Source organism: Siphateles boraxobius, unplaced genomic scaffold, assembly GCF_051911475.1.
Source record: "Siphateles boraxobius isolate OS27281-9 unplaced genomic scaffold, OSU_SipBor_1 86, whole genome shotgun sequence".
Classification (NCBI taxonomy): domain Eukaryota; kingdom Metazoa; phylum Chordata; class Actinopteri; order Cypriniformes; family Leuciscidae; genus Siphateles; species Siphateles boraxobius.
In genome coordinates this window covers 8245034-8261400 of record NW_027509215.1, presented here as the reverse complement: position 1 = coordinate 8261400, position 16367 = coordinate 8245034, and the positions used below count along the sequence as shown (strand labels likewise).

The 16367-nt window shown below is 39.5% G+C and overlaps 1 protein-coding gene across 1 annotated transcript in view; it reads left to right on the top strand.

Annotated features, from left to right (window-relative positions):
• The window catches only part of LOC143731300 (potassium/sodium hyperpolarization-activated cyclic nucleotide-gated channel 2), a 66101-nt gene extending 50002 nt beyond the window's left edge, over positions 1 to 16099 (top strand). The window contains exons 6-9 of the mRNA XM_077222117.1: positions 8638 to 8784; positions 9928 to 10168; positions 13518 to 13682; positions 14943 to 16099. Coding sequence (XP_077078232.1) covers positions 8638 to 8784; positions 9928 to 10168; positions 13518 to 13682; positions 14943 to 15868 — 1479 coding nt within the window. The 3' untranslated portion in view covers positions 15869 to 16099. The remainder of the gene's footprint in view (positions 1 to 8637; positions 8785 to 9927; positions 10169 to 13517; positions 13683 to 14942) is intronic.
• The last annotated feature ends 268 nt before the right edge of the window (positions 16100 to 16367 follow it).

The following is a 16367-nucleotide window of genomic DNA, read 5'->3' as shown; positions in this document are numbered from 1 at the left end:
TCGGCTTTGGTTTTGGGCTAAGTGCATCCTGAATTTTTGGGTTTGGTTTCAGCGCAGAATTTTTATTTTTCGACATCTGCGCACTGTGAGCCTCAGCATGCGCTGACCCCGCTCTGTGATTTTACATGGCCTAACACTTCGTGGCTGAGTTGATGTTGTTCCCATTTGCTTCCACTTTGTTATAATAGACCAACGCTACTTTTGCGTCATCGAAGGGTAACTCCCCTTTTTGGGGGAAAACAAACAGATTCCTCTGAGAACAGAACTCGCTCTAGATCTGCAAAGTTTCATGATAGCAAAAATGGCACAAACATACACACTCTCTTTGCCGGTCGAAAAAGAAGCTACTGGATACGGGGTTACAGAGGTGTCCCTTTGAAATGGTCATAAACTGGATTAATGACCCCACGCATTGGCCAAATATATTGACCATTCAGACATCTACCACTATCTCGTGGAATCACTAAGTAGCCTATTTTTTTGTCATTAACACACTCACAGTATGACAAACTAGACGATGAGGCCATGTAACTTGGATCATATTTAACTTGATTTAAACTATTGACATAGTTTTGTTGTCGACTAGCTATACTAGTTAGAAAGACGAAGCTGCTAGCAGCTACGTGATTAGCTCTCAATAGGCACGCTACCTGGGCTGTTTTACTGTTGAAATAGTGTCAGGCTACGACTAAAGTGGACTTGGCTGTTTTCTGCTTGTGTCTAGAAAGTGCTAGGACTTTGAAAGTTGTAAAAAGGTTTACATAGTACGGCAAAATATGTAGCGTTGGTCTATATGATCCTAAAAAATTATATCTCTATTCTGCGTTCACTTGCAAAACTTTTGAATTGCCCGAGAAAGTTTTATTCTGTCATAAAATTTCTACGAAAAATTTCCCCAGAGAAACTTTGGAGAATGAAATAAAGAGCAGGGAGGAAATATATAGCCTATATAGCCAACACAAAAGTTATGCAAGTAAACGCAAAAACTATTATAGCCTAATCTTTCCTGGCATCTCATCTTTTCCCATCACTTTAGGCTTGGTTAACATCTTTAATATATCATTTCACAAGCTATCTTAAACGAACAGAGGCATGGTCTGAGATAATAGTGTATTTACCAGTGTTGAATTCTCGGAAGATGAAGAAAATATCTGTCAGATAAAAAAAAAGTCATTTCTTCACCAAAATACAAACCGACACAATGGAACATCCCTCATGGCTTCATCGTCTAGTTTTTCAAACTGTGAGTGTGTTAATGACAAAAAAAATAAGCTACTTACTTAGTGATTTCACGAGATAGTGGTAGATGTCTGAATAGTCCGGCAAAGAGAGTGTGTATGTTTGTGCCATTGTTGCTATCAAGAAACTTTGCAGATCTAGAGCGAGCGAGTTCTGTTCTCAGAAGAATCTGTTTGTTTTCCCCCAAAAAGGGGCGTTTCCCGTCGATGACGCAAAAGTAGCATTGGTCTATACCACTAACAGTTGACCGTGGAATATTTTGTAGTGAGGAAATTTCACGAATGGATTTATTGCACAATTCACTGAGCTCCTGAGAGCGACCCATTCTTTCACAGATTTTTGTAGAAGCGTCTGCATGAGGTGCTGGATTTCATTCAACGGTGGCCATGGAAGTGATTGGAACACCTGAATTCAGTGATTTAGAGGGATGTCCCAATACTTTTGGCAATATAGTTTATCTAACAGAAAGTAATGGTTAGAAAAGTCTTAATGTCTGAAATTTGAGAGCAGAATTCCATATTACATTAGTTCCGTATAACATCATTTTTGAGAAGTGTGAATATTATCGTTTTCACGGCTTTATCTGCTGTGATGATTCTAATAGTGATCCTACACCAATTTTTTACAGTTGAAGTTAAACACACGCACACACACACACACACACACACACACACACACACACACACACACACACACACACACACACACACACACACACACACACTTAATCAGTGATAAAGCATTAACGTGTGTCCTAGTTTAGAGGGGAATCAATCGGTTAAACTCACTCTTAGAGATGAAGGTTCAGTGGGTTCTATATAGAACCCTAGCATTCTTGACTCAATTTTATAGAACCCTTTCTTGGTTATTTATATGAAGCGGTTCTAAATATGCCACTCCTGACAGAATCCTTTAAGATTCTATACAGAACCTTTTATTCTAAGAGTGGAGTTACAGTTATCACAATTACTCTTGTCTTTTCCTCTCCTCTCTTCTCCTCATCTATTCTCCCCTCCTCTCCTCATATATTCTTCTCTCTTCTCCTCTCCACACCTCCTCTCCTCCTCTCCTCTCCTCATCTATTCTCCTCTCTTCTCCTCTCCACCTCTCTTCTCCTCTCCTCATCTATTCTCCTCTCCTCATCTATTCTCCTCTCCTCATCGATTCTCCTCTCCTCCTCTCCTCTCCTCTATACTCATCTCCTCTCCTCTCCTCATCGATTCTCATCTCCTCTCCTCCTCTCCTCCTCTCCTCTCATCACTTTTCATCTCCTCTCCTCATCTATTCTCCTCTCCTCATCTATTCTCCTCTCCTCTCATCTCCTCATCTATTCTCCTCTCCTCCTCTCCTCTCCTCATCTATTCTCCTCTCCTCTAATCTCATCTCCTCTCCTCATCGATTCTCATCTCCTCTCCTCCTCTCATCTCCTCTCCTCATCTATTCTCCTCTCCTCTCATCTCCTCATCTATTCTCCTCTCCTCCTCTCATCTCATCTCCTCTCCTCATCTATTCTCCTCTCCTCCTCTATTCTCCTCTCCTCCTCTCCTCTCCTCTCCTCATCTATTCTCCTCTCCTCTCCTCTCCTCATCTTTTCTCTAATCCTCCTCTCCTCTCATCTCCTCTCCTCATCTATTCTCCTCTCCTCCTCTTTTCTCCACTCCTCCTCTCATCGCCTCTCCTCATCTATTGTCCTCTCCTCCTCTCCTCTCCTCTCCTAATCTATTCTCCTCTCCTCATCTATTCTCATCTCCTCCTCTCCTCTCCTCTCATCTCCTCTCCTCATCTATTCTCCTCTCCTCCTCTCCTCTCCCCTCCTCTCATCTCTTCTCCTCATCTCCTCTCCTCATCTCCTCTCCTCATCTATTCTCCTCTCCTCTCCTCATCTATTCTCCTCTCCTCATCTCTTCTCCTCATCTCCTCTCCTCTGCTCATCTATTCTATTCTCCTCCTCTCCTCTCCTCTCCACACCTATTCTCCTCTCCTCATCTATTCTCCTCCTCTCCTCTCATCTCCTCCCCTCTCATCTCATCTCCTCTCCTCATCTATTCTCATCTCCTCCTCTCCTCTCATCTCCTCTCCTCATCTATTCTCCTCTCCTCCTCTATTCTCCTCTCCTCCCCTCTCATCTCATCTCCTTTCCTCATCTATTCTCATCTCCTCCTCTCCTCTCATCTCCTCTCCTCATCTATTCTCCTCTCCTCCTCTCCTCTCATCTCCTCCCCTCTCATCTCATCTCCTCATCTATTCTCCTCTCCTCCTCTCCTCTCATCTCCTCTCCTCATCTATTCTCCTCTCCTCCTCTATTCTCCTCTCCTCCTCTCCTCTCCTCTCTTCATCTATTCTCCTCTCATCTCCTCTCCATATCTATTCTCCTCTCCTCATCTATTCTCCTCATCTATTCTCCTCTCCTCCTCTCCTCTCATCTCCTCTCCTCATCTATTCTCTAATCCTCCTCTCCTCTCATCTCCTCTCCTCCTCTATTCTCCTCTCCTCCTCTCATCTCCTCTCATCTACTCTCCTCATCTATTGTCCTCCTCTCCTCTCCTCTCCTAATCTATTCTCCTCTCCTCATCTATTATCATCTCCTCTCCTCTCCTCTCATCTCCTCTCCTCATCTATTCTCATCTCCTCCTCTTCTCCTCATCTCCTCTCCTCATCTCTTCTCCTCTCCTCATCTATTCTCCTCTCCTCTCCTCATCTATTCTCCTCTCCTCATCTCTTCTCATCTCCTCTCCTCATCTACTCCTCTCCTCATCTATTCTCCTCTCCTCATCTCCTCTCCTCTGCTCATCTATTCTATTCTCCTCCTCTCCTCTCCACATCTATTCTCCTCTCCTCATCTATTCTCCTCTCCTCATATATTCTCCTCTCCTCATCTCCTCTCCTCTGTTCATCTCTTCTATTCTCCTCCTCTCCTCTCCTCATCTATTCTCCTCTCCTCATCTATTCTCCTCTCTCTCCTCATCTATTCTCCTCTCCTCATCTCCTCTCCTCTGCTCATCTATTCTATTCTCCTCCTCTCCTCTCCACATCTATTCTCCTCTCCTCATCTATTCTCCTCTCCTCCTCTCCTCCTCTCATCTCCTCTCCTCATCTATTCTCCTCTCATCTCCTCATCTATTCTCCTCTCCTCCTCTCCTCTCATCTCCTCTCCTCATCTATGCTCCTCTCCTCCTCTCCTCTCATCTCCTCTCCTCATCTATTCTCCTCTCCTCATCTATTCTCCTCTCCTCATCTATTCTCTTCTCCTCCTCTCCTCTCATCTCCTCTCCTCATCTATTCTCTAATCCTCCTCTCCTCTCATCTCCTCTCCTCATCTATTCTCCTCCCCTCCTCTATTCTCCTCTCCTCTCATCTCCTCTCCTCATCTATTGTCCTCTCCTCCTCTCCTCTCCTCTCCTAATCTATTCTCCTCCTCATCTATTCTCATCTCCTCCTCTCCTCTCATCTCCTCTCCTCATCTATTCTCCTCATCTATTTTCCTCTCCTCCTCTCCTCTCCTCTCCTCTCCTCTCATCTCTTCTCCTCATCTCCTCTCCTCATCTACTCCTCTCCTCATCTCCTCACCTCTGCTCATCTATTCTATTCTCCTCCTCTCCTCTCCACATCTATTCTCCTCTCCTCATCTATTCTCCTCTCCTCATCTATTCTCCTCCTCTCCTCATCTATTCTCCTCTCCCCTCATCTATTCTCCTCTCCTTTCCTCTCCTCATCTCCTCTCCTCTCCACATCTATTCTCCTCTCCTTTCCTCTCCTCTCCTCATCTATTCTCCTCTCCTCATCTATTCTCCTCTCCTCTTATCTCCTCTCCTCATCTATTCTCCTCTCCTCCTCTCCTCTCCTCATCTCTTCTCCTCACCTCCTCTCCTCTCCTCATCTATTCTCCTCTCCTCATCTATTCTCCTCTCCTCATCTATTCTATTCTCCTCCTCTCCTCTCCTCTCCTCATCTATTCTCCTCTCCTCATCTCCTCTCCTCATCTATTCTATTCTCCTCCTCTCCTCTCCACATCTATTCTCCTCTCCTCATCTATTCTCCTCTCCTCATCTATTCTCCTCATCTCCTCTCCTTTCCTCTCCACATCTATTCTCCTCTGCTCATCTATTCTCCTCTCATTTCCTCTCCTCATCTATTCTCCTCTCCTCATCCATTCTCCTCTCCTCATCTCATCTCCTCTCCTCATCTATTCTCATCTCCTCATCTCCTCTCCTCTCCTCATCTATTCTCCTCTCCTCTCCTCTCCTCATCTATTCTCCTCTCCTTTCCTCTCCTCATCTATTCTCCTCTCCTTTCCTCTCATCATCTATTCTCCTCTCCGCTCCTCATCTATTCTCCTCTCCTCATCTCATCTATTCTCCTCTCCTCATCTCCTCTCCTCTCCTCATCTATTCTCCTTTCCTCTACTCCTCTCACCTCGTCTCCTCTCCTCTCCTGTTTTGTCTCTCTGTGCGGTGTGTGCATTTATAAACATGCTCAGACACGCTCTGTATCTGCAGCGGTGCACTGAGTGTGTGTGACTGCTGCTGTCCGCCTGCTTCTGTTCCTCTGCAGGGACAGGACGGGGACCATCCTCTCACTGACAGAAATAGCACACTCGGGTTACTCAGGAGAACATGAAGCATTCTAAAACACAAGAACTCTCTCGCAAAATACCAGTATTGCCTTAAAAATAGACCATGGAAAAACCTTCATTACGCCGTATATATTTTGTCAATACCATGATGGTAATAATACCATGGTATTCTTTGAAGGTTCTTGTTATGCCTTGTCAATGCATGGTAAATGAATATGACAAAAATTTAGTTTTGAGTTATTAAAATTGATTTTTAGTAAGATAAGCGTCACTATTACAATTTCTCATACTTGGCTCTATGTACTGTGTTAATATTAAGTATTTTTTCTGTATTGAATTCACATAGGTGTTTTACCCATGTTTTGAATTACACATCACATTGTGTTGTGTTTTAGGGTTAACGGAAATATCCATAAACTATAATGTCCTGGCAGAAAATTACCAGTACCTTTTTTATTTTTCTATAGATTTTGTTTAAACCTGACATATTTAATATTATAAGAACCCCCCAAATGAACGGTGATAGTATGAATAACATCAGCATTCATGTAACGATTGAGCATGTCCTTGCATGTCTTGACCTGTCCTTGTCTGTAACCTCTCACACTGATCAGTAAATGTCTCCATCACCGGCGACTCAGTTTTCATTCAATTAGCCTGTAAATGAGGCGAGAGAGGATGTACTTTGACGTCACACAAGTCTGTCATTCCATCTCTATTGCATTGCTTTCTTCTGACTCGGCCATTAAACACAATTGTCTTTATCGGTCCATCAGCAAACCACTTAGATCAACACTACTGGCTCTTCAAATGAAGAAAGTGAGTGACATCTTCACCGTGAAGCATCTAGATCAATGAAAGCCTAGGAAAAGCTGTTTGAGGGTATAGATCTTCTGGAGGCTGTTTGAAATAGTCTAAATGATGGACAAAGGAACGTTTTTCAATACGTATATGACGCCCTACAGTACAAACCCTCATATTGACTCTGAAAAAGCAGCTTGAACTCCTGTTTTTGCTACTGTACCTTTAAGAGTTCTAAATGACCTCTAAAGTGATTGATGCTTTGATCTCTGGAAGTTCTAAAATTCTAAAATCTAGTACTTTGAACTCTTTCAAAAGATCAAGGAATTTTTTTTTCATGTGACCTCCGTTTAGAAACAATCTTTGAACACTGTTGACCCAGCGCTGATGCTGAGAGATGCAGCTCACTTTCATGTTCGTGTAAAGCTCAACACACAGGCAATTATTCTCACAAGTGGTTGAGGGAGCTTTACAGGTGCTACACAAACGCCTGCGTCAGCATGATGGGAACACACACGACAGCAGTGCGAACGCCTCCGGTCTGACCTGCTTTCTTTGTTGTTTTGCGTAGATCATTACTGTTCTCTTTCTGTCTCAGTAAAACACAGTTTGAGGGATGTTTGGCTAATGATCTGAGGATGGGATTTGGGGTCGTACATTTCCTGAACAAACACTGACTCTGTGGACCTGGATCTGAGCAATGAGAGAAAACAAGAATGTTTCTTCAACAACCTCATAGAAAATACATTTGTTTAAAACACTTTTCTGCACACTCTCACTAGTTTCATTCATTTTGTTTTCTCAGGATTCTTCTTTCCAGCACCGTCTAAAACATGCATTATTTTTCAAATAACTCATTTTCTGCATCAAATGATATTTACTTATTTTTTGTTTCATATTTTATCTCAAGCTTTTCTGTGACCGTTGTCTACTTGGTAACTGTTATTTTAGTTTCATTGAGATAGCCTACTTATAGTTTTTATTAATATTTTGATTTTATTTCGCTTTCATTTTAGTTCTAAATTAGAGTTATAATAAATATAATATAATATAGTAATTTTGTTGTGTGTTTTTGACAATTTTATTGTTTTTATAAAAACACATCTACAAAATCAGTTTTATTTATAGTTATTTTACTATATAAAGTTAAACTAAATGAAATTGAGCAATGTTGAAAGTAGTTTAAAGAAAATTGTTTTATATTTCATTTTATTTCAGTTGACATTTATTATGTTTTTTTATGTTTTTCAATTTAGTAAACAATAATATCCCTGTTTTATTAGGAGCAACAGCTATTAAGGGACAGTTGTAATTTGTGTAAAAATGGCTACAAATCATTGTCACACAATAAATATTGAAATGGTTTGACTATGTTACAATAGATCTCGTCCTGATATAGTCAATATTAACATATTCAATCATCGATGCTTTTATCCATTCAAGATACAAGATATATATACAGTATATATATACAGTATGTATATATATATATATATATATGTATATAGTATTTTATTCATGCTTTATCAGTGTTAATTAAGTGTATATTATTTTCGACCTCTCTGTTTTAGACTACAGTGTTCTGGACTTGGCAAAACATACAGTAGAGCACAAGTTACCAAAGAAAGCTTGATCATCAAGAGTGATGATCTTTGTGATTTGTTGTCCTGTGATTTGTTCTCTCCTGGCCTCATTTTTCCTGAATATGGAGCGACTGTGATAGTGTCTGTTGTTGAACAGCATTACCTTGGCATGGCTTGTGTCTGTAAATGTTGTGTACTCCACAGGATGATGATTCTTCAGATGTTACTCAGTTTGCTTGTGTTGAAGTCCTGTGAACTTGTGCCTTGCCTTTGAAATGCCCATCTCACAATTGGCAGTCATATTTTTTGTTTTGTTCAAGTTCAAAGATTGCTGACATGATGCTACACATCAGTGCATTACTATAGATAACAGAATTGATGCATCTTTCGGTTTTAATAAAAATCAACCCCTGGGTTATTTATTCTTTTTTCTCTCTGCAGTACAAACAAGTGGAGCAGTACATGTCCTTCCACAAACTTCCGTCAGATTTCCGACAGAAAATCCACGATTACTATGAGCACCGTTACCAGGGCAAGATGTTTGATGAAGAAAGTATCTTAGAGGAACTGAACGAGCCGCTCAGAGAGGTGAGCTTGAGTTTGCTTATCTGTGTGTTTGCAAAGGTCTGTCAATGTCTGTAAACATCTGTGGAAAAAACTCCCAGAAGACCCTGCAGTTTTCTCAGAGCTTTCCGAAACAATAAAACCACGCTGAACCGGGAACAGCTTCCAAACCAATTTATGTCACAGTAAACAACTAAATCTCCTCTGTGAATGGCTTCCAGCTTTCACTGTAATGTTGTTTAAGAGAGCGTAACTAACATTGTGCTATTTGTGTATTGATGTTTAAGTTTGGATCTGATCCTTTATGGCTGAATCGCACCAAGAAATGTAAAATGTCATAAAGAAAAAAAAATATATATATATTGAATCAAATTTTCAGGATTGGTTTTGCCATTATTTGACATTACAACCACATTACCTCACAAATTCTTATTACCATATCTCTAATAATTTTGTAAAATGCTACATTTAATATTTCCAATATAATGAATAATAAATAAATAAATATATATATATATATATATATATATATATATATATAACTTAAATATTTTGCTGATATTGGCATAAATTAAATTCAAACAAATACAAGGCAATAATATATTATATATTAATTTTCTCAATGTATATTATTATTATTTAATATATATATATATATATATATATATAAACAGGATTTTTTTGAGTGGAAACACATTACCTTACACATTCTCAATTCTGTATTAATTTTCTAATGATTTAAATTTGATAAATTAAGTATACTGAAAAATAAAATAAATATAACTTCAATTCTTTTCTGATATTAGTGTAAATTAAACTCAGTAAAAGAAATAATAGGCAATAATATACTATAATTTAATATTCTCAATGAATATTAATATTATTAACATATTATTTTTATATTATTGAATAATATATTATTTTTCAGTATACTTGATATATATATATATATATGTATATATAATTATATATTTTTGTGTATACTGAAAAACTAAAAGAATGTAAATATAATAACTTTAAATTGTATTTTCTTATTTTAGCATAAATTAAATTCAGTACAACAAATACTGGGCTATTCCCCCATATGTTTTATGTAAACGCTGTGTATGTGAAATATGTGTTTATGTATTTCTCTCACCCTGCGGTCGTCTTTCCATCTGCTGTCAGGAAATCGTGAACTTCAACTGCCGTAAGCTGGTGGCCTCTATGCCCCTGTTCGCCAACGCCGAACCCAACTTTGTGACAGCCATGCTGACGAAGCTCCGATTCGAGGTCTTCCAACCAGTCGATTACATCATCCGTGAGGGAACCATCGGCAAGAAGATGTACTTCATTCAACACGGCGTCGTGACCGTGATAACCAAAGGAACTGTTGGGCTGAAACTTTCTGACGGCTCCTACTTCGGAGGTACAATCCCACTCGTATTAACCTCGTAAATTAGATGGGAATTAAACCATCACTTCACTTAATTAAACTGCTCAAATCCTTATTGAACCTCATAACATTTTAAATAATTTAAGCCAGATATGGTGTGACCTCTTCCATTTTAGTACTTTACATATCGTAATTATATTGATGTTAAATTAATTGAACTTTAAAGGCAATCAAAATATTCTGCTCTGGCCTGACATTAATATTTAGATGTCAATGATGCCAATGTGATTTAAGCACTTGTTTTTCTCTTGCCAGTTTTTCTAGGACAATGTCTCAGTCTTTCATCTGCAACCAGTTCTCAAAATCTGAAATAGTTTTTCTGACATCATTCAACAAACTCTTTTTTTAAATATATATATTTTTTTTTTTATTTTTTTATTTTTTTTTATGGCGAAGTGTGTAATTTCTGCACTACCAAATGGAATTGCAAATGATAATTTAGAATTTTTTCCAACACATCCCCTCCTGCTATTGGTCAGACAAACACGAAGCTCTGCCCCTAAATCTGCTCAAATAAACAAAACAATGTTTTGAAAGCACCAAAGTGTTGATACAATTCCGGAAATGTTCTTTAAACCAACCCATGAGGCGTATGTGCATTTATGTGCTTTATATTCAGGATTTTACAATGGATTTTGATTTCTGTTGATGTTTTTTATCATTGGTGGGGGAAAAAAATCAGGACAGATTACTGTAACAGTATTGTTACGATGTTGCATTGCTTCTTGTTTAGGAAATTGTATTTTCTTGTTAAAGAGGCAATATTATGCCCTAAAATCTTGATTTTATTTTTGGGCTCTACTTAGAATTTGTTTTCATGCTTGAATGTTCAAAAAACACATTATTTTTACATATTGTACATAGTTGCAACTCCTCTCTTCCCAGTCTGTCAGTAACGCTCTGTTTAGTTCCTGTCTCTATGAAGCCCCTCCTTCTTAAAAGCACACTGTGCTCTGATTGGTCGGCTGGAGCAGTGTGTTGTGATTGGTCAATCGCTTTAAGTGTGTTTGGAAAGTTCCGAGCCTCTTACTATAACTGTGAGTTTCAACACACTGCTAACTAACTGTATCAGGCCCCGCCCCTCTATTCTGCATATGAATTATTTAAATGAGGAATATTGCTGGAGGGACTGTGCTTTGTTACTTTGCAGACCTTTTTTTAAGCTCAAACAGCAACATTACAGACTAAAGAAAGCTGAACCTGTAAGAAAGCATAATAGGTCCTATTTAAATCTCTGAATCCTCTGTAAAGCAGAACTGCAGCTGAAGTTGATTGAATTGTCATGGTTCTGAGCTGGTGGAGAGATCCAGACCCTGGTGAACCTAGAAGTGTGTGTGGCGAGATGTGATGTGCTCTGCTGAGGAGTGAAACACGATCTTTCTGCAGCCTTAAATCCGCATGAGGCAGTCGTTTTTTAGCTGCAGAGGACAGGAGGGTTTGGAAGAGGCTCTCGCCGCGTGACCTTGGAAAGGTCAAAGACAAACCGATGTCTTGTGTAGCCTGAGATAAAGAAAGAAAAGAGAGAAGCCGTCTGATCCTGTGGGCATTGTGTAGAAGGATCAGTCTCAGTTTTACCCAGAGGAAAACTGTATTGCTCTTTTCATATCTCAGACTTAATGGAGATCTCATTTCCGTTTCATTTAAGTATCAGACTTGTTGATGTTTCTCCTGAAATTCATTAGGGAGGGGGAAAAAATAGACACAAACGAGACAATTAACATGCAGCATAGAGCTATCAGATGCATGTGAAATTTCACTTCATGATCAAATACTTATATTATATTTTGAATAAAATATTCAGGATTATTGTATTTTGACATTATTTTTAGAACAAGCACATTTCCCTCAAAATATATTGGCAAAGCATTTTAAATTTACACACGCACGTGTGTTTTTTAATGACCCAGAACTTTCTTGACAGTTTTCTCGTGATTCACACTTATTTTTTATGTAAATGCTGTGTATATGAAATATATGTTATGTATTATAGAAATTATATAGCTATATAATGGATATGATACGAATAGCAGCTCAGATCATTTGCTCTTGGACAAATTCAATGAGAATCATTTGAGCTCATATTGAGATCAGACTTTTGATTGCACACTTTAAAAAAAAACTATTTTAAAGAACAACTGAAAAGCAAATCAAAGTCTCCATTTAATCTCATTGTTGTGTGATATTTTTCTTTATGGGTTATAGTAGCTTTTGTGTATGTGAGGGTGGATTTTAAAGGTATATAATCAAATGAAGGAACAAATTAGATGCAAATGAGGTTTTGTGTCCACAGGAGTGTTTGCATCTGCACCGGCACGTGTGTGTGTGTTCATGTACCTGTGATTGTAGCTTTAATTTACTGCCTTTTGGTTTGATGAATGACCCCGGCTATCATATAAACGCTGCTGGAATGACAAAGTTCTCTAAAGTGAACCAAGGTTTCCAAGGTTGTGTATTGGATTTTCTGGATTGATTAGGAAAGCAGACAGGGAAATGGACCGAACACACAGAGGTCCCTGATGGATGGCTCAGGATTTAATTCGCAGAATGACACACACAGCATGTACGATGAATGATGTGTATTATCTTTTGAGACTTATGGGTTATTTCTCTCCCATCCTAAGGAACTAGTTGTGTTCCAATATCGCATGAGCTAAATTTAATCCCAAAGAACGTGTGTGTGTGTGTTTGCAATCTTCTAAATATAGACACAAAATAACCTTGAACATTCACCATGAAACAATGAAAATATGATGATTGGCGCTGAGATGTATGACGTACAGTATATACGTCTGTGGGAAGTTTTTTTTACAATGAAAGTCACTGGAGTCAAGTGTTGTTTTGACCATAATTGTTCTTCAAAATATCTTCTTTTGTGTCCCCAGAACAAAGTCAAACAGGTTTGAAGTGACCTAAGGATTGAGTAAATTATGACTGAATTTCCCTTTAAAATGGGATTATTTATTTATTTATTTTGCACTGAAATAATTACTCATTTAATTTTTAAGACATGATAGCTCAATAAAGCAAGAATATATTCAGCACTTTATAATAAGCATTCAAATCACATACTTTTGAATGAAGTCTGATAAAGTTTAATTACTTTCTGCAGGCATATATTTAAATTCATTCCCTGTTCAGTGAAGGACTCTTCAGGGTTTCAGTTTTCGAGCAATTTAAAAACACTTGGCATCTAGAAAAAGGTCTCAGAGTCACTTTCCCCTGATGAACGCCACTATCAAGATGTTTTTAAATTATTCTGGTACTCATGTCCTGTCCTTAAATCTTCAATGTGTGTGAGTTTGACCGTTTTCCTCTCTGTCAGAGATCTGTCTGCTGACGCGGGGTCGTCGTACGGCAAGCGTGCGAGCGGAGACCTACTGTCGCCTGTATTCTCTCTCCGTGGACAATTTTAATGAGGTATTGGAGGAGTATCCCATGATGAGGAGGGCCTTTGAGACCGTGGCCATCGACCGCCTGGACCGCTTAGGTAAGCGAAACCAGAATCACCTTCTGAAGTTTCTCAAAGAACAATAATGTGAACATTTTAACGGCTTAAAGGATTATTCAGGGTTAAATGCAGCTTATGCTTTATGGGCAACATCTGTGTTGATTAGGACTTTATATTGACTTCTCAATAATGGTGGGCTTGTAAAAAAAGAACTGAAAACAGTAATGCACTTGTCTCTTTAACTAATGTAGATGTTCTAAAAGCAGAACTTTTAAAGAATATACTTAAGTGTGAATTGAATATGTTTTCTGACACTCAAGTGCATGTTATTTACAGTTAAATCAAAATATATTAAAGTTTGAATTTATATTAAATGCAATTGAGTTAAATTAGTTGAACTAACCCAAGTAGAACTTAAGTACATATTTATATCTAGTTTCATAGTTCTATTTTCTTTGAAATATGTTTTAACATCATGTCTAATATAAACTTGCATGTCATGTATTTCAGTCTTTTTTAATTACACATTTGTAACAATGAAGTTGCTGTTTAGTACATTTAAAATACATAAACTTTAAGCAATAAGTGTGTTAAAAGTGTGTTATGAAATATAGTCATGAAAGTGTGCTTTCTTTAAGTATCTACACTTCATTTCAGTGAAGTTTTTTACAATCACTAGGACACATTTCTCAAAACCTAGGTCACAACATCAGTCGTTGTGGCCTAAACTATGAATCATTTATCATTGCTTTGGCACAAAATGCAATCAGTGACCACATCTTTCAAATTACATGAATTAATTTCTCACTTGGACGGAAACACAGTCAATTTACCTCTATGTACCTACAGGCCAGTTTGCATGTTTACCTACTATTTTCAGAACTATTAAACTTACATTCAAAACCTAACATTATACAAAACAGCAATTTGCTACATTTCCACAGTAGTACTAAAATATTGAAATATATTCCAAAACTAAAAAAATGAAATGCTATTAAAACAATTACATGTAGCTGAACAGTAATACAATACAATACTTTATTTGTATAGTGATTTTCACATTACACATCGTTTCAAAAGCAGCTTTACAGAAAATGTTCACATTACAATTTAGAGTGATCTGTTATCAGAGATAACTGTCTAAGTTATGTATTTCAGAAATGTACATATACAAAATCACATTTAGCTAAAAAGTATTAATTTAAATAATTTAATAATTTAAGGCAGAAACAATGAGCTCATTGAAGTATTGAATTCTTGTTTGTTAACAAATGACATTTATGACATCTCTCGTTACAGGAAAAAAGAATTCCATCCTAATGAACAAAGTGCAGCACGACTTAAACTCCGGCATCTTAAACAACCGTGAGAACGAGATGATTCAAGAGATTGTGAAGTACGACCGAGAGATGGTGAAGCTGATCGATCAGCAGCGCCCGCGTGCCATGTCCATGACGCCCTCCATCCCGCCAGGGATGTTTGCTCCGCCCGGCCAATCACAGGGCAGCTCTGCCATCGCTACTCTTCAGCAAGCCGTAGCGATGAGTTTCTGTCCGCAGTTCGGTGGCCCTATGGTGGGTCCGAGCACCTTGCAGTCGCCCAGGATGGTCCGACGGTTCCAGGTTGTGCAAAGCCTTGCAAGCCCGGTTTCGGCTTCTCCTCAACAGTCTCTCCCGCCGCTTGGTGCGTTCGCCGCCGTTGCAATGGCCAGTCCGCCGGTGCAGAGTCCGCTAGCCGCGGCAGGCGGGCGAACTTTCCAGTACGGGAGTGGCCCGATGGGTGCGCGCTCCGGATCTCAACTGTCCCTCATCCAACAGCATGCTCCCAGTCCCACACGGCCCAAGGGATCCCAACCGTTGCACCAAACAGGCAGCTTGACCCAGGATGATAGAGCACTGTCGGCTTCACAACCCTCCCTGCCACAAGATGGCGCTCCACCCGTCGGGCCCAGCCCGCCACCATCGACCCGCGCTTCCTCAACATCGATCGGCCCACCTCATCCCGCCGTCCCGGGGCCTTCCGGTGTCCGGAGCGCATTGCATCAGAGAATGGCACTGCCACACCAGGCGTCCGCAGCCGTGTCTGGGAATTACCCGTCCACAACGCCTCCAACAGGCACTTCCCCCGTAACGGGACCGGACTCGGCTATACGCAAGAAAGATTCCATAGTCAGCCTTCCCGAGACGGACTTCACAGCCAGATCCCGGCTCTCGTCCAACCTCTGACGAGGACTCTGAGACTCTTTGCAATACTTTTTTGTGAGTCAAAGTTCGTTCTTTTTGCTCGAGTACCGCGCTCGTAGGATGGCTTTGCATAGGAACCAAAGGGAGGGCGATCGGACAGACTTGAGGTGCGGTCACATTTACCATTGCTCTGGGAAATTTCAAGGGCGAAATTTACATTTATGCATCTAGCAGATGCTTTTATCCAAAGCGACTTACAAAAGAGAAACAAAAGCAATTTATCAATGTTCGTAATATGCAATTCCAGGTTTATTTGACAACTAGATTAGGAAGCAAGGTAGAGAAGAGAAGTTCATTGCTTTGAGGGTGTGGGATGGTTAAGTGATTGCAGAAGAGCTGTGTCTTCTGCTTATTGAAAGATGGTTTCAGCAGTTCAGGTTGGCAGCTCGTTTCACCGGAGAGGAACAGAGAGAGTGAAGGTTTTGGAGAGAGTGAAGGAACAATGAGGCATCACTTAAAGGTGCATTGTGTAATATTTCTG